This window comes from Aphelocoma coerulescens, chromosome 24 (assembly GCF_041296385.1).
Source record: "Aphelocoma coerulescens isolate FSJ_1873_10779 chromosome 24, UR_Acoe_1.0, whole genome shotgun sequence".
Classification (NCBI taxonomy): domain Eukaryota; kingdom Metazoa; phylum Chordata; class Aves; order Passeriformes; family Corvidae; genus Aphelocoma; species Aphelocoma coerulescens.
This window is the reverse complement of record NC_091037.1, coordinates 4,830,884-4,855,189: the sequence shown is the minus strand read 5'-3', so window position 1 is coordinate 4,855,189 and position 24,306 is coordinate 4,830,884. Positions and strand designations below refer to the sequence as shown.

The following is a 24,306-nucleotide window of genomic DNA, read 5'->3' as shown; positions in this document are numbered from 1 at the left end:
GCCAGGGCCTGCCCACCCTCACAGGGAACAATTCCTTCCCATTATCCCATCTATCCCTGCCCTGTCTGCCCTTGTCCTGTCCCTCCATGCCTTGTCCCCAGTCCCTCTCCAGCTCTCCTGGAGCCCCTTTAGGCCCTGCTCTGAGCTCTCCCTGGAGCCTTCTCCTCTCCAGGTGAGCACCCCCAGCTCTCCCAGCCTGGCTCCAGAGCAGAGGGGCTCCAGCCCTGGAGCATCTCCGGGGCCTCCTCTGGACTCTGTCCAGCAGCTCCCGGTCCTTCTGCTGGGACCCCAGAGCTGGACTCAGCACTGCAGTGGGGTGTCGGCAGAGCAGAGGGGGAGAATCCCCTCCCTCAGTGTTCTGCCCACACTGTGGGGTCAGCCCAGGATACCGTTGGGTTTCACAGGGACAGAACAGTGGATTTTGGCTCCAGACCTGTGTTTTATTCATGACTCAGCCATTTCCCCACCTACAAAATAAGGATAATGACACATTCTTCCTCTAGAAAGAGCTTGTCGTCTCCAAGTGTGTTACAAACTCTGGTAACAATGTACCTTAATTGAACATTTTCACTTTTTCGAGTTCCAAGAGAAAGTTTGCAGCGAGAATAATTCTTATTTTATCTGCATTTCATACTGTGAGGTGTGTGGCAGAGTACAAATGGTCACATCCAAGGTGGGAAGAGGACGAGCAACTCTTTAGGGCCCCCCTCTCTGTTGTGACATTGGGACTCAACGTGCTGAGCAAGCACTTGTAAATCAAGCCAGCAAAAATTAAAGGCCCCAGTAATGGCTTGGATTAATCTGCTCTGACTTGACCATCTAAAAGTTGGATGTCAACGTTTGGGGTTTGTCGCCTTGGGCTCCCTCCTGGTCGGTGGAGAGAAATGGGCATCTCCAGAGGCCATTCATCTCCTCCCAGACAGGCTGGCTGGATGGATTGCCCTCTGGAGGTGCTGGTCTCTCTCTCTCCATTGATAAAGGCAGCCCTGAGTATGTCTTATATATTTGTGTTAAAAGTATATGGAGGGGGATGAAGGTGAATCCTGCCTGCTGGGATGGAAAGGAGACAGGTCTGCAGCTGCTCTGGGTACCTGGTGCAAGGCCACACCTGAAAGAGGGGGATAACCAACATTTCAGGAGCTGCATCCCGAGGAGTGCTTCCCTATGGAATATCCTGACTGAAGCTGGAGTTTTTTCTGGCTGTAACAGTCGCCTGTATCATGGTTTGGTGTAAATCTGTGTAGCTGCATCTCACACGTGTGGGCACAGGACAGAACCTGCTGGTCTTGAGCAATCTCAGCAAGAAAATACCACAGGTTCAACCAGCAAAGATTTGCGTGGAGGCACCGGAGTGATGGGCAACATTATAAAATCATAAACCAGAGAAAATGGAAGTCTTGGGCTCCTAACTATCAAACCCCTAAGCTCTGTGCATTTTGTCTTCCTAAAAACTATTCCAGAGGTGTCAGAAACAAACCATGCGCTTCCAGTCTCTTGTGTCCTCCTTCTGTATTTCAAATGAATAATAGATAAAGGAATCATTTTATTTAAAGAGAACGAGTTGAGTAGTTTGCTTTAAAAAAAACCCACCAAAAAATCCACACAAAAAGCGCCGTGGCACTTAGTCCCGATTTCCGTTATAAAGGAAAACTTCCTTTTTTCATTTATTATTGAAGTAAATTAAGCTGATTGTCAGAAACGTGTGTGTTGGGTGAAAACGCTGCCATTGTGAGCTGGGATGAGATGAATGAATTTAATTTACCCCTTCGGTACGTTCAGCAGGCGGCTGGTGAGCAGCTCCAGCTCTCGGCTCCCTGCCTCCTCCTGGGAAAGCCCTGCCAAGTTTCCTGGGGGATTTTCCATGCTGGGATTTTGTTTCTTCACAGGGGCATCTTGTCCCCTTGCCCTAGGGCTGGGCTGGGAAAAAGAGGACAAGGCGACATGTGGGTTTCTTCCCTGCTCCCTCACAGTGTGTTGTAGCAGCCAAGTCCTCGCCGGGATTTTTTCAGAGCCAGGAAACTGCTTGGAAGCTGCTCCGAGCAGGCCGGAGTCAGGTGCTGCTTCCAGATTGCCTTGGCCTGCGAAGGGATGAATCGGCAGCCAGGGGGGTGCAGGCTGGGGCTCAGAGCCTCGCTGGTACCACGGGGCTCCTCCACAGACCAAAGCATCTCTGTGCTGCCGTGGGCATCCTGTGGCTTTGTTGGAAGTCAAGCTGTGGATAAACAGCGCTCGGCTTGGGACAAGGCATGTCAGATCCGCTGGTGGTTCTCCAAAAGCACCGTTTCTGATCTTGCTTGGATCAGAGGGATGCTGCTGCTGACTCCAGGCCCAGCTCTTCCAAGGGTAAATGCAGCCCCCTCCCAGCTTGTGATGGAGAAGACATCACTGATTTCCACCAGTGCCTCCAGGAACAAGTCAGGAGAGTTTGTCTCTTGGAAACTGGAGCGGTGGGATCCTCTTAAAAGCGCTGTGGGAATGCTGAGGGTGTGCATGGGGCTTGGCAGGCAGAAGTGTGCTCGAGGCAGGGAGAAGCACTCACCAGCTGGAAATAATGGGACTGGTGGGGAAGGAAAATGCTACCATTGAGGTTTTAGCCCTGGTGTGTGGTGAAGGAGCCATTGAATTCCAGGTTATTGCTTGTGCCACACAGGCAGCCAGGCAAAGGCTAAATCCTATAATCATCAAATAATTAAGGTTGGAAAAACCGTTGAGTCCAGCCATTAACCAGCACTGCCAGGTCCTCCATCAAGCCTCGTCCATTAAATGTTCGTGTTTCCACTGGCTGCGTGCCCTGAGCTCGTGCACATCCACAGCGGGGACAGCAGTGGCAGAGGCTCAGAGAGGTGAAACTTCCTGGAGAGAGCCCAGCTCGGGACAAGACAGGAATCCTGGTGTTGCAGGGAAATCTTTTGCTGGAAAAGCAAGTGATCCCAGAACAAACACAGGGTGACTTTTCACAGGAGCGTGTGGTTCCAGGACAAGGGGGAATGGCTTCCCACCACCTGAGGGCAGGGTTAGGTGGGATATTGGGAAGAAATTCTTCTCTGTAAGGGTGGAAAGGTCCTGGCACTGGGTTCTGAGTCCAGCTACTTCTCTACTATACAGGTTTGAGACTCTCAAAGCAACTTGGAGCAACCTGGTCCAGTGGAAGATGTCCCTGCCCGTGGCAGGGGTTGCATTGAGATGGGCTTTAGGGTCCCTCCCAACCCAAACCATTCCATGATCATGGAGCAGAAGGGGAGAATGGGGGCTGCAACCGGGTCTGTGCTGGAAGTGGCTGCTGACATAAATCAGCAGTGAAGGGAGACCTGAACAGGAGGGTGGTGCTGGGCTGGGCTCTCCTTGTGGCAGGTGAACGCTCGGGTGAGACCCATGTGCTGTGTTTGTGCTGAGTTTGGGTGTTTGGAACTCGCCTCACCCAGTGCTGTGACCATGGAAGTGTCTTGGGCACCATCCTGCCCCTCCACACTCGTGTCTTTGGGCTGTGCAAGAGCCCTGGGGGATGTGGGGATGGTGCACAGTGACCACAAGGTGAGCTCCAGAAAGCTCCAGTGACTCCTGGGAACCACTGAGCTCGGGGCAAGAGCAAATGAAGGGCATCCTCTTGGAAAGAAAAGGCAGAGAGAAGGAGCCACAGCAGACCTTGGCACTGGGAGTGTTTGCCACTCTAATATTGCTGGCTGCAAGTGTGATTTTTCCCTCTGCCAGTAGGTCTGTGTACACAAAACTCCCACTGCCGTTGCAATTACACTGCTCTAAAGTGGTTTTTCTGTCACTGCTTGTTCTGCCCAAGGAGCAGGACAACCTGTCCTGGTACCTGTCCTCACCGATGGCACTGAGCCACTCATTGTCAACAGCATTTGGGTACCTGCAGAGCCAGGGCAGCTGCTTGGGTCAACTTATTTCTTGTCTGGATTGAAAAATTGGACCTAGAAGCTTGTTCTAGTCTTCCTCTTCTTCAGATTATTCTCCATAGTCATATTCTCAAATTCAACATATTCTCAGTTATCCTCAAGGATAATCTCTGCAGCCACCCTTTTGTGCTTTATTCTCCCCAAAAGTCACCTGCAGCTGCACAGGAGGATATGGCAGAGGGAGAAGGTTTGATTGAACCTTTCTCCCATTTGAATTTCAGGAGATTGTGGTAACTTCAATGACCAACTTTGGGTCTTGATTTCAGGGATGGACTGGCAGGATTTTGCTTCCCAAGATCAATTGAGGATCAGCTGCCGTGCTGCAATGAATTTAGGGCCAGAAGGGACTTTTAGATCACACAAACAGGCCCTGGAAAGTCATTAGATACCTCTTTCCTGAGCCTTGGATTTGGTGTTTGTCGAACATAAATCTTCTGAAAAGGTGTTCAGGGTTGATTTAAGGATCTCGGGAGATGCTGAACCCAGGGCTGCCATTGGTACTGGCTTTTAAAGGTTAATCACCTTTGCTGCTAAACATTTGTGCTGTATTTAATTTGTCTGTCTTTAACTTTTTGGTTGTTGGTTATTGAGGTGCCTTTCCCTGCTGGGAGAAATCACCTGGCATTTTCTTGGATCAAACTCCTTTCTCTCCCCCTCCCCACCCCAGACTACAGGGTTTCTCTGTGTCCTTCAGCTGGGCTGTGGTTTATCATCCAATTTATCCTCATAGATTGGGGTGATGTATCCTCTTTTATCTTCCAGGTTTTTTCAACTTCCCCTTTTTGGTTATTTGCTGAAAATTATAAAAGAAATTAAAAGGGCTTTGCAAAACCGAGGGGAGATTTTACAAGCCAGCAGGATTCAGGGAATGGGAGAGGGTGAGGTCTGTGTCGTGCTGCTCCACTGCAGGAATAGTCCTGCTAAGCACAGGAGAACCCTGGATGCTGCTGGGCTTGGGCCAGAAGTGGGTGGGACAAATCAAAAGCTTTGTGTTTTAAAGAATGTAATAGATTTTAAATTGCATTTCCTTTAATGAATGACTCACGCAATTACCACAGCCCGAACACCTGCGCCCGAAGACCCGAAGTCTCCAGAGAGACTTTTGCTTTTAACAATATTTATTATGCTGAGTGTTATCGCATTAGGAGGGATCAGGGAAGGAGGGAGGCTGCGGTCAGGGGCAGCATCAGAGCAGCCCTGGGTTATCCTGCCCCGGTGCTGCCGGAGGGTGTGCCAGGAATTTCCAAGTGTCCCTTTCCACCAGGCTGATCTGGAGGACAGGGACAGGCTTTGCCCAAACTCCTGGTGCTGTGAGTGGGCTGATTCCCCAGGGCCATCCAGGTGGGGAGCTTGGACAAAGGAGAATGGCTTTGGGCTGACAGGGGACAGGGTTGGATGGGATATTGGGAAGGAATTCCTGGCTGGGAGGGTGGGCAGGCCCTGGCACAGGGTGCCCAGAGCAGCTGTGGCTGCCCCTGGATCCCTGAAAGTGCCCAAGGCCAGGCTGGACATTGGGGCTTGGAGCAGCCTGGGACAGTGGGAGGTGTCCATGCCCATGGCAGGGGGTGGGACTGGATGCGCTTTAAGGTCCCTTCCAACCCAAACCATTTTGGGATTTTATGTTGCCCCTTCTAGTGCCTAAAGAGACTCCGTGTGAGCTGGAGAGGAACTCTGGGCATGGGGCTGGAGTGCCAGGACAAGGGGGAATGGCTTCCCACTGGCAGAGGGCAGGGTTAGATGGGATACTGGGAAGGAATTCCTGGCTGTGAGGGTGGGCAGGCCCTGGCACAGGGCGCCCAGAGAAGCTGTGGCTGCCCCTGGATCCCTGGAAGTGCTCAAGGTTGGATGTGGCTCTGAGCAACCTGGGATAGCAGAAGGTGTCCTTGCCCATGGCAGGGGCTTGGAATGGGATGCAAACCCACACCTTGGAGCCATGAGGGCCAGGATGACTCAGTTTTGACCCTTTTTGCACAGGAGTGGATGATTTGGGAAGGCAACTTGATATCATCTTGCCCAGTTCTTTCTCATCCCTCCCGCTCCAGCACAGAAGTGCTGAGATGCCGTTGTGTGGGGCTGGAGGAGCTGTCTGGGAGCAGATGCCAGGCAGGGCTGTGGCTGGAGGGAGACAGAGGTGTAATTATCCCAGCTCCCAGTGCTCTCTGTGCTCTGCCAACGCTTCTGCAGGCCAGAGGGCTGAGCTGATGTATTTATGCACCTTCCCCTGTCTGTGTTTAAACAGCACCTTGGAAAACGCAGTAAAAGGAGCCACAACTCTCCTCAGTGTCCTCTAGGGGTTTTAATTTATTTTTATTGTGTTGGATCGTTGCTTTGTTGTGGGGCTTTTTAGGTTTTTTATTTTTTCTCCCAGTGCCAGAAGTTGGCTTTGCTGCAGAGCAGAGGCGTTGGCAGAGAAAGAGAGGCCAGGGAATTGCAGAGGGTGAAGAGATATTGTGAGTTAGGACAGAGGGATGTGGCAGAGCTCTCGATGATCTGTGGTGTTATTTTATAGTCTGTACATTTAATTGTCAGTCTGTATTTTTTCCCCAATGGATCTGAGTGTTTTGGGCCCCTGTTTATACTGGGACAAAGCCAGGATTCCCTGCTCTGTTCCTGCCTTAAGCCAGGCACTTCTCCTGCATCCCTGTGTACAAATCCTGGTGTGAGCAGAGGGTGCTCAGTGCTTGAGGACAGTGTTACCCCCAAAATAGACAGGCCCCAAAACTGCTGTGGAGCTCCTGGATTTTCCAGCTCTGGGTTCTGTGCAACAGGGAAGGTTTCTATGTGAATCCTTAGGCCGCTTTGTGATGCTCATAAAAAGTTATTCAAAATAGCTTTACTGGTTCCTCCAGTGACTAAAATAGCAAGAAACAGTAAAATTCTCTGCATTTTGCATGGGATGAGCATCCTTCTCTTCTCATTGCAGGCAGGACCAGGCTGATTTGAAGCCACACCAACTCTCTGGCCATGCTGGATGCTGCATCGCCTCGAGGAGAAGACATCTCTGAGGTACCTTATTTTTGCTTTTGGTTTTCTCCAGGTTTGAGGTTTTCTGATTACGAGGTGATGTGTGCCTGAAGGGCACCGAGCACTCCTCGAAGCCCTGAGGGTGGTTTATCCTGTGCCTGTGAGGTGCGAAGTGCCCGCACAGGGAGTTTTTGGGAGCGTGGTTTCATCTGGCTGGCATTAGGTAGCCCTGTTCCATCCAGAACTGGAATATTTTCAATATGATTTCGAAAACCTGGAGATGTTTCAAAGCTTATAAGGCTTTTGGCCTGTCTCATTTATGCTCACCTCCTGCATTGCAAAGGGAGAAGCTTAGAAACGTGAATTATGTGAAATACAGTGTGAAATCTTTTGAGATGTCTAAGTCATGTGCATATACACACAGGCACTTCCTCCTCCTTAAAACTTCATCTCTCCTTTCTCAGTCTATCTGGTGCTGGGAGGAGGCACGAGCAGCTGGGGAAGAGTTGGGAGGAGGGAGAGAATGATGAGGACTCAGTGCTCCCCATCTCCTTTCCCCAGTGGTCTCCTGCCCCTCCTTTTGCTCCCTTCTGCTCTCCATCGGGATCCAAATGCAACATCCTCATTCCAGTCCCCTCTGGGATGTGGGGACAGCAGGAACAACCTGCAGCATGCTGTGGGTTCTGTATTTCTGAGGCTTCCACGGCTTTCTGACGTTTTACCTTCTATTTCACAAAGCTGAGACCCGTGTTACAAAATGTCTGTTAGGTGTCACATTCGTATTTCTCCCTAAATGCAAGTGTTCAGAACCTACCTGGTTTTCATGTAAGGGTTGTGTGCTCTTCCTGCTAATTTTTCGAGTGGACATTCCAAACCTGGTGGCCGTGCTCGGGCTCTCTGCTGTGCTGCAGGGCGTCTTTTTATGGTCTTGTTAAAGAAAACAAGTTGAGTGTGTGCCAGGCAGTGCTGGAGGTGTGGGGGTGTGGGCAGGCTGTGCAGCATCTTCCCAAGGATATTGGTGGGGAAAAAAACCTAACCCAAAACGTCAAAGCTTTTGGAAATTTCAGCAGCTTAGTGGTGACCCTCTGGCTCTCTCGGTGCCATCCCACCTCACTCCCTTTCGTTCCTGCCGGCTGCTCCGGCCCAGCGCTGGCATCCCTTGGTGTCCATGGGGAGCTTGGAGGGCAGAGACCATCCTTCTTCCTCCTGTGGCATCAGAGCTGCCTGACAGCCCCTTCCAGAGGCTGCTGTGGTTGAAAGGGAATGGAAGGATAAGGAAAACACAAAGAAAGGCAGAAAGAGGGAAAGAACGGAGGGAATGAATAAAGCGGTTTGAGCAGCATCACTCATCCCCGGTTTTCCAGTCATTCAGTGACGCTGTGTGTTTGCCACCTAATTCCATCCCAAACACCCTAAACTGGAAATAAAGCCCTGTTTAATAAACAGCAGTTGGCATTTCATTTCCCTGAATATTCTGGGAGCAACTGCTCATTATTCCGATGATTTCCCCCCACTGTAATTATTCCAAACGACCATTCACAGATTCCACTGTTGACTTACACGTCCATGCAATCGCATGCTGAAATATGTATATATTTTGGTGTCCTATTGAAAATTCAATAGGATCCAATTTCAATTGCTATTGCCTTCCCCCCCCCGTGCCTCCCCTCTCCAATTTTCCAATGCTACAGCTGCACGGCAGAGAAGAAAGGATGCAGCGGACATAAACAGCAACGTCCAGCTGAAATGGGGAGAGAAAAATTACTTCCTTGTACTACCACACTCCTGACAAGAGCTGACTCTTTTTTCTGGTTTCTTTTCCTTTTTTCTTCCCCTTTTCCCTTTTTTTTCCTACCACATTCAATTTTCTGACTCTGCCGGGCAGGTTGCAGGACTAATCTCGAACATGCTTTGAGCCTGCTGTATAACACCACGGGCTTCTAAAGCTTGGGATGGGGGAGAAGGAGGAGGGGGGTGTGGGGAATGCAATTAGTTTGGGGTGGCAGGATGAGCGGGAGAAGCTAAAATTGCAAATGAGGGTTATTCGGGGAATATGAATCCCGTTCCTCCCAGGGCTGGTTTACCTGGCTTTCTCTTTTGGCAGATGGAGAGTGGGAGATGTGAATTAGATGGGAAAAAAATCCCTAGACAGTCTGCAGGGTCTCCAATGGCGCTTTCATCACAGCCAGTGTTTTGTAACATGCGCGTTTATTTTTTCCTTCATCTGGAGTACAAAGGATCCGGTGTTTGAGACCTGCCAGGGCTCGGCTGGTGATGGGAGGCTGGGCTGGATCCAGAGGTGTTGCTCCGGCTCTCGGGAGCAGAGCAGGGGCTGGGTGGCTTTGAGCCACTTCAACAAAGGTGTTGCCACTGCTGCACCTTCCAGAAAGGAGAATATCCATCAGTAAATAACATCGGGTGGGTTTCTGTCTGTTCGCAGCTCCCAAAGAGCTCTCTCAAGGTGGGATTGTCTGAGACATCAAGGTGGCTGCAGGTTTCTTTATTGCCACAAGTCCAGCTGGTGTCGTGGGTCACTGCTGAGCCACCTCACTGTGACCTTGAGCTTCAGAGGAGCTGGAAAAGAGCTGTGCAAGAGTTTCCCCCCCCCTAAAAATGTAATACCTCATTATCAGTTTGGAAGGGATGGCTATAAACACAAAAATCTGAGGGCGACTATGTCTTCCAACACCTTCCAGGACAGACTTGGGCAGCTGGCTGAGTCTTTGTCTTCACTCCCCAAGATGGGGAGGGAACTTGAAGAGGGGAAAAAAAAGGAAGGGAAGGTAGGGATGTGCCAGGGCTGTGTCACCCTCAAGCCCAGCAGCACGCACAAGGCAGCAAAGAGCCGCTATCTCCTCGAGCCATCTGTTTGCAGAGCCTTTGCCCATGCAACGGTGCCTCTTCCCACACGGCCTTGTTGCCTCCTTGTAATCCGTAGGTAAACAGACATTCAGTCAGCTGGAAAGCGGGGATGGGAGGTGGTGAGCCACGATAAGAGTCCGGTTGGGATGGGGACTGATGGCAGCACGTGCTCTGGCGGGTGGGCACTGGAAAGCATCCCTGCAATATCTTTGGAATACGGAGAAAAAGGGTTTGTTTGGGGGAAGGGAATGAATGAAGGGAACAGTGGGACCAAGAAGAGCACGGCCGTTGAGCACCTCTCCAGAGGCTCCTACCACCTTGGTTTGCTTCTGTGTTGCTTGAAATCGGGACTTTTATGTAGAGAATAAAACCTCCCAGAGAATAACATTTCCCTAGGTAACACAGATGCCCCATCCTTGTGCACTGGATAAGGGCTTGGCACTGTGGGCATTGCCCTCCTGCAGGGCTGCAGGTCACTGCTCCCCCTGAGCCTGCAGATTTGGGATGGCTGGGAGCATTCAGCCGGGGAAGGTTCTGGGTGGCTCCTTGTGTCCGGGTGGGCACTTTGCCTGGCTGATCCAGACCCTTCTCCATCCACCCTTCCTTTCTGCTTCTTCTGCTGCAAAAACCACATTGTCCCTCAGCACTTATTTTGCCTTCACAGAGCCACAGAACATCCCGAGCTGGGTGGGGTGATCCCATCAAGTCCAACTCCAGGTTCAATTTGAAGGGGAGACAAGATGTGCTCAGTGCTAGAGCTGCTGAGGTTTTTATCTCCGAAGGGTTCCTTGCGAGGTGCTGGGATGCGAGAGGTGTTGCAGACGTAGCTAAAAGCCGCCTCAGCCGAAGGCCTGGGATTTGGGCAGGTGCTGTGGGCGCTGGGGGCCGGGGCGCTGACCCGGTGCCCTACAGTACATGGCATTACCGTGTTTAATGTACTCAGCGCTAATCTTTCTCTAAACACGGGCGATCTTGCTGAGTTCAGCACTGAAAGAGCAATAACCAATGAAGGAGATGAGATTAAGAAAACTCACAAGAATCAAGTGTGCTAGAAAGGGCTGGGGAAGTGCCAGGGGCACTGCAGTAAATGACCTCCCTGGGAATCGAGGACAAATAAAATCCATGCCCCGTGTCTCTCTCTCCCCCCAGGCGCCTTGCGCCGATGCCGGAGCCCTCTCCCCTCCCTGGTGTGGCCATAGATGTTGCTTTCAGGGTTATTTTTGCACTGGAATACAACAGTCCTCTGTGCTATGGGGCCGAGACGAGGATCCGTGTCGCTGCATTCAGAAAAACTAACCTCTTGAGCTCGAGGAGAGCTGCTTCAGTTGGCAGGAGCATTATTCTGTCTGGAACAGCCTTGAGAGGGCAAACAAAACCTCTGAGCTGTGGCTCTTGTTTCCAAAGGCTCTCTGCAGGCAGGGATCCTGGTGAGAGTGGCTTTTATTTTTATTTCTGAGACAGAAACGGAGCCCAAAATTGACCCAAGTGCCACCGGGATGGGATGAAAATGGGGTGCAGCATCCCGAGGGAGTTGGTGTCCCAGTCTGAGCTCTGCTGGGCTGGATGTGGAAAAGTCTTGCGAACAACTCGCTCTTTGCAGGTGCTCAGTGGACATTGTGGGGCTTTGATCCCAAAGGATGGGATGGTGGAGATGATGGGGGTGGATGAAGGCTCTCCCCCAGTGCTTTGGTCCCCACGGCAGCCTGAGGATGTCCTTCACGGATCCCAGGCATCCCAAATCTGCTGCCTCAGATCCCTACCCCTCGCGCCGTGCAGGCTCGGAGGCTGCGAGGATGACTTGGCAGTGATATATTTACTACAATTACCATCTCTCTTCCCAGAGGAGGAAAAAATAGATGAATAATATGTTTTGAAGGTGTCATGGAGTGAAAGCAAGAGAGGAGCTTGAGCCTGAACTTATGAATAACTTATAGGCTTCTTCCCTTCATGCAGCTGCTCCGTTTGGGCTTATCTTTCTCACCCGTAGGAGGTGTAATTAAAGGAGCAAAGCCGGGCACCCATGGGCACGCGTCTGTCTGGCTCCGTGTGTCCCCTGCACGCCAGGGCACGGGGGTGCTGGAACGCCTTTGTGTGGACACGTGGGCCAGGCTGTGTGTGGAGCTTTAAAAATTCTCCCCCTTGTCAAGAAAAAAGGGTCATTTTGCACAAAATTCATCTCTGGTATTTTTGGCAGTGGTGGAAGCGTTGCCTTAACTCTCCCCTTGTACTGGTGAGCCACAAGCAGAAGTGATTTCAGATGGGGTAACACTGAAAGGGGAAGCAGGTGCAACCCTCCAAATCGGGAAGATTTTGGTTCTGTTCGTGGCTCAGCTGGAAAATCCCCCCCTGGCCCCTCGTGGTGGCTTAGCCTTCCCAAGTCTTATTTTTCCAGCCTTAAAATGAGAAGTAATTTGCTCTTGTCTCAACACTTTCCTGTGCTTTCTCTATTTTGACTTGAAGAGCTCAAGGGAGGGACTGTTTTTACCGGGTGTACACACGGAGTCGAACATAATGGAACCAGGATCTTATCAAAGGCATGCCAATGCTATTGTAATGCATATAGTAATTATAGGGATGTATATGGAGGGATGATGAAAAAAATCCAATGAAACATGGCATTTCCCTCTGGAAAAAAATGTTAGTGGAATAAAACCATGCCTGGGAGTATGTCAGTTCCAGCAAAAAATGTCTATTAAAAATTATGCAGTGCTGTTCAGCAAGGTCACAGTGCTCCTTTTAGAGCCAGTTAGAGGTTTCCTTGCAAAGCAGCACATCACTTTTTTTTTTTATCCCTGCAGACTTTTAGCCAAGGTGTTGTGTTTTGGGCTTTTATTCAGATTTAGGGGCAGAAAAAATTGAATTTCATATAAATGTTGCAGAAATTTCTGCCAAAACGGGCCTTCTGCATCTCGATATGCGCAGAGGGATGGTGTCCCTGGTTAACACCAGGTACAAATATATATTTATATATGATTTCCAATGAATAACTTGTTACCCCCATCCCTATCTCAGGAGTGCAGCCCTGCTATCTGCATGTTCCTATCAGCCCAGCACATAGATATGGACGAGTGTAATGGCGATATTAGGCATTTATTGCAAGGCATTCTGTTGAACATCACCTGCTGTTCAACATGAAAAGTTGATGTTCCACAAAGCCACAAGCCAAAGGCTCCTTAAGAGCTGCTCTGGTGCATCGGGTAAATATCCGTGCTCGGAACGAGCGTTGTGTGGATTAATAATGCATGGAGCAAATCTGTAGGAAGAGCAGCGACTGCATAGGGCTGACTTAGAAACTGCTCTCCCTGCTTAGGCAAACAGGCAGGGAAGTTGTGTTTTTTAAAGCATAATGTGTTGGTAATAAACCAAACTAACCTAATCGACCACTTCCAGCTGCTCCGAGCGCCGTCGCTGGCTCGGCAAGCTGGGGTTAAAGGCAGGAGCGTTGCCAAGGGTGGTAAAAATGGCTCTGTGGCATCTTATTGTAGGCAATTTATGCAGATGGGATGGTGGGGAAGCAGTGGAGAGGTTGGGATGGCACGGGGTTAGGAGTCCTTCCCCCTTTCCAAGGGTTTTCCATCAGCTGGAGATGGCTGGGGCAGCGATGGGCTTGTGCTGGAGGAACGCTCCAAGCGCTGACATCGTGAGGTGGATAGGACAAGGTTAAATACCCCATAGCCGGTATTTGCTCCTGGTGAAGAATCCTGCTGCACCACGAGTGCAGCCTGGGACTGGGCCATCAGTGCTGCTCTGCTCGTTAGCTCTGCCCGTCCTAATGAGCTGGGAGGTGGTGGAGGCGCTGGCAGGGTGTAGGATGCTCCTGGTGGTACCAGCATGTGGTGGTGGAGAGCTCTGGATCCACTGGACCTCTTGGAGGTCTGTGGATTGAGCCAAGCCTTGGGAGGGGGAAAGGAAGGAGAGCAAAGGGCCCTCTGCATCAGCCTGCAGCTTTACAGCAGCCACGTTTTTGGCAAGCCCCCGTGGAAACTGATGGATCACAGCAGGGGAGGTGTTGGGGAGCACCCAGGGATGGGTGAAATGCATCTTCTCCGTGGCTGGGGACAGGTGACCCTTGGGCTGGCTGGTGGCAGGGACCTGCAGGCATCAAACAGGGCTGGTGGGAACATCCAGCCCGAGCTGCCAATCCCTCCTGACGTTTGACATTTGAGTCATTGTCAGAGCTGTTGATAGGGCTGGAGGAGAGGGACCTGTGCTTTGTCACCTTCCTGCAGCAGAAAGACTGGCCTGGATGTGACTTGGAGAGTCTCTCGGGCGATAGAGATAGAAACACAGTTGGATTTCCAAGAGTTCGCAGCCGAGTCTTCTTCTGAATTGCAAAGTGAACAGCTCAGATTTTTGGAAGCCTCTGAGGAGGCATAAATACAAAAAGGCAGGATATCTTTAATTTTTTTCCCTTCTTTGTCATTTTTTTCTGGCTATAATGTTGTTTGAAGGGGCTGTGAGTTACCTCGAGCAATGAAATGAGACATCCCTATCACTTATGAAAATAATATTTAATGTGATATTTTTTATTTAGGTTGTTTTAAAGGGGTGTCTTGGGGTTCAGAGCCTCAGATATTCTTTTTATTGGACAAAGCGTGGAAATAATTTAAGATTTTGGTCTCAAGGACCTTTTCTGTGTAGGCGTGTGAGTGTCATGCTCCTGATGTTGGGCTGTGGTGTGGACAGATGTGTTTGGTTTGGGAATCCTGAATTGGAAAAAAGTCTGTTTTATTTCTGGTGGTGTGAAATAGGGACCAGTAGTTGGCATGTGCAAGGAGCTGAAGTAACAGGAGCGTGTTCAATCCTAAGCTGGATCCAAGGGGCCCAGATGCTGCTCAGAGCAGGAGGTGGGCTTGGTATGAGGAATCAGATGAGCATGGTTACAGCATGGAAAAAAACCCTTGATCTGGACTAAAAGGAGAGTTCTGCTCCAAACCGAAGAGTTTTTCCTTATTAAATTTGCTTTTAGAGACATTTCCACATGGGTTTAGGTGTAAAAGGGGAAGGGGTTTGTTGGGGCTGTCCTGCAGACATCAGCCCCTCCAGAAGCAGGTGCCCCTCTTCCTTTTGGGCCAGGCAGGTGGGACACGGGGGAGGGGGGGGTGTGAATCCTTCCCACCATCGTGCAGGTGGGGAAACTGAGTCACAGCATCGCTGCAGGCACTCCAGGAGGGATTCACCCTCTTCCCCAGTGGGAAAGAACTATGGGGCACGGGGTTGCAAGGATGCCATAGGGGTGTGTGGATGCTAAAGGGGAAATGTGGGGGGGTGCAGATGGCAGGGGAATGTAGGGGATGTGGATGCCAAGGGGGTGCGGGTGGTGCTGGATGCCAGGGAGTTTGGTGGGATGCTGGGGTGGGGGGATGCAGATTGAGGTGGGGGGGGGGGTGGCGGATGCTGGGGGGAAGTTTGGGGGCTGCGGGTGCTGACGGTGCCGAGGTGTGGGTGCCGGTGGGGTTAGGGGGGTGCAGATGTCGAGGGTGGGGGTGCCGGGGGGTGCCGGAGGTGTGAGTGCCAGTGGGGTTAGGGGGTGCGGGTGCCGGTGGGGTTAGGGGGGTGCAGATGGCAGAGTGGGGGTTAGGGGGTGGGGGTGCCGGGGGGTGCCGGGGGTGTGGGTGCCGGTGGGGTTAGGGGGGTGCAGATGCCGGGGGTGGGGGTGCTGGGGGGTGCCGGGGGTGTGGGTGCCGGTGGGGGTTAGGGGGGTGCGGTGCCGGTGGGGTGCGGGTGCCGGTGGGGTTAGGGGGTGCGGTGCCGGTGGGGTTAGGGGGGTGTAGATGTCGGGGGTGCGGTGCCGGTGGGGTTAGGGGGTGCGGTGCCGGTGGGGGTTAGGGGGGTGCGGTGCCGGTGGGGTGCGGGTGCCGGTGGGGTTAGGGGGGTGTAGATGTCGGGGGTGCGGTGCCGATGGGGTGCGGTGCCGGTGGGGGTTAGGGGGTGCGGTGCCGGTGGGGTGCGGGTGCCGGCGCGGGGGGGCCCCGCAGCCAATGAGTGCTGCGCGGGGGCGGCTGCGTGCGCGGCCGGCGGCGTGTTGCAGCCGGGCGGCGTGTGCGGGCCGGAGCGGCGGGCACGCAGCGCCTGTCCTCGCACCTGCAACCCCTTCCGACCCCCTTCCCCCCCCTTTTTTTTTTCTTTTGGGTTTTTTTCCCCCTCCCCCACCCTTCGGTGCTTTTTTCCCTTTTTATTTTTTTTTTTCCCCTTCCTTTTTCCTTACCCCCCCTCCCCACCCCCCCCGCCCCCCGCCTCCCTTCCTGCGCTTTGCTCCGGGAAACGCTGGATTTTAAACCTTTCCCCGCCCGGCAGTGAGTGGGGAAGGAGGAGGAAAAGATGGCCCAGGCCAAAATGCACCACCCCGTCTCTTGGGTGATCTTCGCCGGGATGGCCGCGCTCCTCCTCTCTCAAGGTAGGGAATGCCGCGGGGGACGCAGCCCGGGCGGGCGGAGGATGCGCGGTCCCACGGCAGCACCCTCTAAGGGGGCTGGGAGGGTTGAGAATCCCCCTCAGAGTGGGGACGAGGATCCCTCAGAGCGGGGACAGAGCTGGGAAAGGGTCCCCAGCCCGCTGTGAAGTTGCGGGGGGTGCGGATGCGGGTACGGCGCAGGAATTCCCGGTGCACCGGGCTGGCGGGGGGGGGACACTTCTCCCCTGGCGTCCTGATTATTTTTGCGGGTGCAGAAGGACTCTGCCATCCCAGCGTAATTCTGGCAGGATCAATGATCCAACAGGCTGGGGGGCGGAGGGGGGGGGGGGGCGGGGATCCTCTGTGCTCCCCCCACGCCTTTGCTTTTCCAGCAAGGTCGTCCGAAAAACTCGGTGCAGCCCCGCTCCCGCCGGGCTGGGAGTTGGGAAGTCCTTCTCCAGTCTGTCCCGGATAAGCACGGCTGCCTCCCCGCACCCGGGGGATGGTGCTTGGGGGAGAGGGGGGGGCTGTGCAAGGCAAAAAAAAAGAGCAAAAAGCGATGGGAAAAGGAAGGGGGAAGAGGCGGCAGGAGCCAGCCCCATCTGGCCGGGAGCGCCGAGCCTGTCAGCTCGCGTTAGGCTCCTCGCAGCCATCTGGAGGGGCTGTGGGAGCGGGGTTTCCTCCATGGGAGGAGAGGATGGAGCCGCATCCTGCCCCGGGCCGCCGCGGGAGCTCGGGATGCGCAGGGGGATGCGCCGGGGGATGCGCCAGGGGCTGCTGCGCCGTGCTCGGGGGGCGGCTGGGACCCGGGGCTCCGGGGCGGGATGCAGACACTTCTCGGGGAGATGGATGCACCCCCGGGGGGGGGGGATGCGGGCACTCTTCGGAGCACGGATGCACCCCCGGGGCCGTGCGAGTATTCCTGGGCGAGACGGATGCACCCCGGGGGGGATGCAGGCGTTCCTGGGGGGGACAGCGTGGGTTCTCCTGAGGATGGATGCGCCCCGGGGGGGTGAATGCGCCTCCTTCTCCACAGCCGGATCCAGCTACCTCAGCGCTGCTCCGACGTGCCCACCGAAGGCTGGGAATGTCCAAACCAGCCCAGCCTCGTCCCCCGTCTGCCGAGGTGCGCTGCAGCAAGGCTCGGGTGGGCTCTGGAAGCCCAGCCTGTGTGGGGCTGGGGGCTGCCTGCGCGGGGCTGGGGGCTGCGGTGTGGGCAGAGATGGTGCCTGGGTGTCTCCCACCACAAACTTCTCTCTGCTGGGCAGGCCGGGCCCGCTCCTGCGGAGGGAGAGCCCCCCGTGCGGTATCGACCGGCACAGGCTGCTTAACATGCACATCACACGCCGAGGCATCGCTCCTCTTCGCCTTCCTCCCGCTCTCCCTCCTCGAGCTCTCTCCTTCTCCCAGCGTTGCTGCTTCCCGCTTGTGCTGCTTGGCGTGCCGGCATTCCTGCATCCCAGGGGCTTCCCCGGGGCTGGGAGCCCTGGCCCCCCTGGCTGCCAGCTCTGCAGGGAGCCCGGCTGGGGTGTGAAGGGTCGGGGCTCCCCCAGGGGAGGGATAAAGGTGCCCCTTTCCCTGCTCACTCCTCCTGCCCAGAATCTGTGCTTCATTTATTTTATTATTTCATTATTTTATTATTTTTTAATGCTTGCTTTGGGGCTCCTGACTTAGCTTCCTTGCAGTCTTATTCCATGCCTCTGGTCATCCCTCCTGCTTCCTCTCCCTGCTCCTATCAAAGCTTCCAGATCAAAAAGTAGTTGGTTTTCTAAAATTCTCCTGGGCAGCAGAGCAGTGGGGAGGAGGAATGTGCTGCCTCCCTAAGCCCCAAACCCTCCAATTCCCTGCCTTGCAGGAACCTGATGTGGGTGCCAGAAGCCCCTGAGTCACTCCTGGAGTGAGGAAAAGCAGGGAGCCACGTTGCTCCACGGTGTGGGGAGGACCCAGGGCAGAGCTGTGGAGAGCTGGTGAAATACTGCACAAGGCAGCCTTTGGCAGCAAAAAGTTTGGGCCTTTTTTGGGCTGGGAGTTGCTGCGTTGTTGGAGGGAAGGAGTCCCCTTGGGAGTTTTTCTTGCATAATTTTATTTAAGAGTCATTTAACAAAACCCCAAACACACCCTACAAATAATTTTGTATTTTAGCACAAACTTTTAAAGAGAGTTTTGAGAAATTTGGGTTCATTCAACCCCAAGGTAATATTTAGGTTTGTATGCAGTGCTGAAAATCAGCAGTAATGTGCTTCTGCTTCATGAATTCTTCTGATAATCACAGTAGTCTTTGGAATTCATAAGTTTTCTCCCTCGTTTGGTGTCCAGAACTGGAGCTGGCTTGTGTTTGAAAATGTGAAAATTATTGTCATGCAGGAAAACTGTGTTTTGCACAAATCTCCTTCAAGTATCTCCAGAGATGTGTGCTGCCCTCTGCAGCGGTTCATCCATACTCCAGGTCATTTCCCTATTCCCAGCCAAACAAACAATAAGAAAAGTGATTTGTGAGTGTGCTTGAGAGGCAAGCGGAGCGTGAAGTGGGATAATTCAGAAGCGTTTGACCACCTGCATTTGTGCAAACATCTGTAGGTCCTCCACGTTTTGTAGATTTGCTGTTGGATTTGTGGAACTGTGGCCCTAAAATGGGAACTGCTGAGTGTTGTGTCCATCAGGAAGGAGCTCCCTGAGCCCTGGAGTGTCCGGTGTGGTTGGACACCGAGGGAGCTGTTGGGTGTTGATGCTGGAGAGAGAGGTCAGGGCATTGCTTGGATGCTGCATCCCCTTGGGAATGATCTGGAGGTGTCCATTGCACTGACTCACCAGGTGAATGGAGCCAGAAAACGTCCAGCCACAAGTTGGGAAAAGAGATGGAAAGAGGGGAGGCTACAGAGGGCTGGAATTGCCCCGGGCAGCGGGAAGTGAGTGGCAATTTGGCAACACAGCTCTCATTGTGTTTGCTCTGTGTCTTCTGTCTGATTTTTAACTAGCAGCGATGAAAACCCGAAATATCTTTACACAGGGACCAGGCAGCAGCGTTTTCTCTTCTCCTTTTGCCTGGCTCAGAGTAGAGGGGTGGCCTCACATGTGCCCCATGTCGCTGACTCACAGCCCACCTGGATTTCGTAAGGAAGAGGCAAAAATCCCACCCCAGCACTCGGGAGTGGAAGAGACAAGAAAACTCTTCCCTCAGCCACACGTAAAAGGATTAACCAGGCTAAAAGGTCATAGAAGATTTAGCTGGTCCTTTAGCATCAGTAAGCCAAGAATTATGGGAATTTGATTTACAAATTAGCATAAAGACCTTATTCTAATAAGCATACAAGCTGAAATAGGTATGTAAAATAATAGCATGTGTCAACATCCTACACAGAGCGTTCCTCATCCGAAAGAATTATTCGCTCGTTCGCTGTGGCTGGGATGCAGATAATTCCCAAACTGAGACAGGCTGTGCTGGTGTGTGATGGAAAGGCTGGATCTGACCCAGAGACACATCCACAGGGAGGAGAGGCTGGCTGCTTCCCCTCGGGAAGGGCAGGATTTGGAATCTGGGCTGGGGCTGCGCATTCTGGGAAGATTTTCTCTCGGTGGAGGGGCGAGGGGAAACCTCCTGGCAGTTCGTGCAGGAGGTAATTGCACTAATGAATGTGTATAAGAAAAATTACATGTATCGACATCTTTTTGTGAATGCCCGGATTTATTGGTCCTCGGGAAAAATATTAGATGTGGTTAATAGTTATCGTGCGGGTCAATAAAACGTGATATTCACCCCAACAGCAGAAAATAGCTATTTAATAGGTAATAACAGTAATAATCAATACCTACATGAGTAGATAACCCAGTTATATGCAGTACATAAAAGGAGGGGAATGCACTCCGGTTGCTTGATGGCTGGATTTGGAGCGTGGCTGAACATCTGTCATTCCTGTTGATTCTCAGCGGAGCTGTGAGGAGGTATCAGCACCTCTGGAAATCAGGCCACCGCTCTGGGATTCATTGGCACATTTTTAGGATGTGCTGGAGCAATCAGCAACCTGAGCAAGCCTTTGGAAAGCGCCTGAATTTGTGCAAAACGCTGGATGGCACCCAGAATGCTGGAAGGGGGCCTGGGAGTTTGGTTTGGGTGATGGAGTTGCCGGTGGGGTTTTCCATGTGTGGATTGCTGCTGCTTCCCTGGGAGCATCCCTGCGCTCAGCTGGTTACACAGCAGTGGATTGGCAGGGTACGAGGAGGAGTAAAGCTGTTGTAGTCGCTCTACGCTGTGGATATGAAGAGATCTCCATCAAAAGAGATGGACTTTAAAAAGACAAAAATCAAAATGAAATCAAAATGAAACCAAAATGAAATCAAAATGAAATCAAAATGAAATCAAAATGAAATCAAAATGAAATCAAAACTCCTTTGTGTGTAACGAGTTACCTTGGAGCACGGGAACACGTGCTGGAGTAGGTTTGTGTTGTAGCTACACCAGGTTTAGGAGCCCCACTGGTGGACTAGAGCTGTGTGAGGTCCCGTAAGTGCTGGCACACGTTCCAGGACATGCAGTTGTTTACTGGCCATAAAACACACGTGAGCAGGGTGCCCGTGGCCTTCTGCAGCGGGTATGTGAGGAGGAGAAAAATCGTCCATCTCAGACGTTCATGGCAAAGGCTTGGAGCTGCAGCTTGGGCTTGGAGTTGAGCTCTTGGTTTTAAACAGGGGCCCAAATGAGCAAAGGGGCCAGATTTGGAGGGTCTGTGGAAGTCCAAGTTGGTGTGGGACTGCTGTCTCTTTGCCACATTTGGGATGAGCCTCAGGGGTCAAAAGGAGATAAACACCAGTTTGATAAGCAGAGGGGATCAGGTGGGAACTGGGAGCTTGGACAAACCTCCTCTGGTGAAACGAAACTTCTGAACCATCTCAGGGACCATCCCTCTGTACAAGACTGGTGCTGGATGCGCTGGGGGCTGCAACCAGCTTTAGGAGATCCTTGTGTTTTGCAAAAACTGCTTTTCCTTTCTCCATGTAGGCATTTTGACCAGCACAGTGACCCTGGCTCATGGTTTTTCCATCTTCCTTCGACTTACGCCCTAGACGAGTGCATTTGATATTACAAGTGTCTGCTTTGTGGATTTTTCTTGCAGTTTTCACTTAAAAATACCCATATTGTGATTTCCCCCCTATTTTATTTTTTCCCTCTGGGGAAAAAAATTGATCAGTTGGCAGATCTAGGTCAGGTTAGTGAGCAGGGCCTGGTGTTTTCTGTGATAAACCAGGACGGAGTGGATGGGGAGAGCTCTTCCCAGGCAGCTCCAGTCAGACAGTGGAGGTGGATTTCAGCTTTCCTCAGTCTGGGAAACACCACGTGAGGAGCAACTATTTGGCCATGGGGATCAGGAAAAGACCTTCACTTGTGTTTGTCTTTGCTTCCCAAACTTCAGTAGTGGCAAGAAAGGGCAAAACTTTCCTTGCTTGTTCTCCAGTTGAAGGGAGAGGAGCTTTAAAGAGGGGAAGTAGGATTTTTTAAGCATTACTGGTCATTCTCCTTTGATGGGCAGTGACAAATCTCCCGTTAGACTCAGCAGGACCCAAACTGATTCATCTCTGATGTTCAAGGCAAAGGCTTGGAGCTGGGATTTGGACTTGGAGTTGAGCTCTTGGTTTCAAACAGGAGCCAAAATGAGCAAGGTGCCAGATTTGGGGATTTTATAGTGGAAATCCAAGCCATGCTGCTGTCTTGCATTGCCAGCCAGCACCCACACCTCAGCACGTGGCTTTTTCAAGCCTTTAGTAGCTTTTATCGGCAAAAACCAGTCTGGGAGAGCTGGGATCGTTCAGCTGGAGAAGAGAAGGCTCCAGAGAGAGCTCAGAGCCCCTTGCAGGGCCTAAAGGGGCTCCAGGAGAGCTGGAGAGGGACTGGGGACAAGGCATGGAGGGACAGGACAAGGAAAGGGGTGGTTTCCCACTGCCAGAGGACAGGGATAGATGGGATATTGGGAAGGAATTCTTGGCTGGGAGGGTGGTGAGGCTCTGGCACAGGGTGCCCAGAGAAGCTGTGGCTGCTGCATTCCTGGAGGTGTCCAAGTGTGAACGGGGCTTGGAGCACTCTGGCCTAGTGCAAGGTGTCCCTGCCCACAGCAGGGGTTGGAACGAGATGAGCTTTAAGGTGCCTTCCCACGCCCAGCCATTCTGGGATTCTGTGAAAAACCGGGATTACAAAGAGTGATTCCTTTGTCACTGCACCCTTTGGGGCACCCCAATCCCTCCAGCCCTTCCATGGGTGCATCCTGCAGGCGTCGCATCCCTCGTGCTCCCATTTGGAGCTGTGGCTGCTTGGAGCTGTGGCTGGCAGCTGGGAGGGGCCGGCCACCTCCCTCCCTCCCTCCTTCTCCCCAGGCACGCACCTTGCTCCTGGTTAATAATAAATCAGAGGTGCTGCCTTGCCGGGCTCTGTTATCTGCTGCCAGGAGGGAGAGCAGGGATTTTTGATGCACTTCACAGTTAATATGTCTAATGCTGAAAGCTGTTGTAAATTAACTGACCCCTTGGCCCCCTTGTCCTGTCGACTGTTCCCACTAAAGACAGTGTTTGGTTCTTGGCATTCTTGCCCCCCCCCCACTTTCCCTTCCTCCACCTCCCACATGCTTCGCTTACTAATCAGGGCAGTCAAAAAAAGGAGCCTTGACTCTGAAATGCTTGGTAGCAGCTGTATGGGGAAGTCAGGATTCCAGGCATCCACCACGCCTGAATTCCTCATGGCTGGAGTATTCCTTCTAAAGCGCTGCTGGAAGTTGGCATGGAACCCTCTGCCCTCCCACAGGGATAATGGGGTTGGAGGTGCTGCCAGAGTGAGAAGTCCCAGCACAGCACGGAGGGCCCTGCGGAGGTGGATGGAAGGTTCACCTCTATGCACTGGTGAGCTGTGGCTTGTGCCAGGTGCTCGCTGCTGGAGCAGTGCTGGGCCTGGCTTGGAGGAAGGAGGAAGGATGGTTCTCGGCAGGGATTTTTTGGGAAATTACAGAAAGAGATCCCAGAATGGTTTGGGTTAGAAAGGAGCTTAAATTTCATCTCGTTCCACCCCCTCCCATGGGCAGGAACACCTTCCACTATCCCAGGTTGCTGCAAGCCCTGTCCAGCCTGGCCTTGAGGGGATGGTGTCTTTTCCTTGCACATTGCTGATCCTGGGAAACCCCGATTTAGGTTGGAAAACCACAGATGCTCAGTCTGTGGGGCTGGTTCACGTCCTCCAGTGACTCACAGTGGGAGAGAGCAGCTGCTAAGGAGTGGGAAATGCCACAGGAAATCGTGTAATATTAGAAACGAAGCAGAATGTTTCAGGTTTTTCTAATTCCAAAAAGCGAAATAAAAAAGAACAATCACAAATTCCCAGTGAGAGTAAATTCTGGGAAAAGTAAGGGATGATTTTTGAAGCATTTTCTTCGGAGCTCGCTGAAGCTTTATGTACAAAGTTGTGAAGTGATTTCAAACAAAAAAAAAAAAAAAAAGAGCTCCAAAGGCCACGTTCCAGCGGTATCAAAGAACCTGGAGTCTCCAGCCTTGTTCCGTTTTGTATTGTTATTTCTTCAAAACAGATCCTTTGCTAATGTTTCCATTTTCCCAGAAACTGAATTCTTGATTTAAAGAACTGGTTTGAAAGCCAAACCTGACCCGCCTCACTGGAAGCGTGACAGGCCCTCAGAGCAAAGCAAGGTTCATTAATACTGTAATATTCTCTCTATTTTTTAGTGTTTGGGCCTTTTTTCCTCTCTTAGGGCAGTTATCTGGTGAATAGCACTACGCTGCTGGGTTGGTTTGGGTGTTTTTAGCTTTTATTCCCTGTCTACAGGACAGATGGTTTTAGAGATCAGAGGGTGCCTCCGTTAGACTTTTAGTTTTCCAAAGTCAATTCCCAAAGCCAGCACTGGGGTTTTTGATAGCGGGCCAAGGCACAGGAGAGCGGCAGGGCTGGCTGGCACGAGGTGAATTTGGATTTAGGATGAGTGACATCTCTCTTAATGAAGCCCTTTTTGGAACAAAGCTGGCGAGGAGCAGGATCCATGATCCATTAGAGGCCGGGGTAGTGGCGGAGCCAAAACCGCCTTGTCACTGAAGGCAACACTAAAAAACGTGTATTATTTATTGTTTACTTTTTGTGCTGCTTTTCTGCACGTCAACGCTTCCCATTGTATGTTTTAGGCTTCAAAACCT

The 24,306-nt window shown here is 52.1% G+C and overlaps 1 protein-coding gene across 3 annotated transcripts in view; it reads left to right on the top strand.

Moving 5' to 3' along the window:
* Window positions 1-24,306, top strand: part of LOC138098250 (protein CEPU-1) — a 458,933-nt gene that overhangs the window by 89,207 nt on the left and 345,420 nt on the right. For 2 of the 3 annotated variants that reach the window (XM_068994678.1, XM_068994681.1), the window contains exon 2: window positions 6,838-6,920. Coding sequence is in view for 1 of the 3 variants with exons in the window: in XM_068994675.1 (XP_068850776.1) it covers window positions 16,062-16,137 (76 nt within the window). In the remaining 2 variants the exon portion in view is untranslated. Of the gene's footprint in view, window positions 1-6,837; window positions 6,921-16,060; window positions 16,138-24,306 lie in introns of those variants that run through there. The other variant, XM_068994675.1, reaches the window with a different exon arrangement.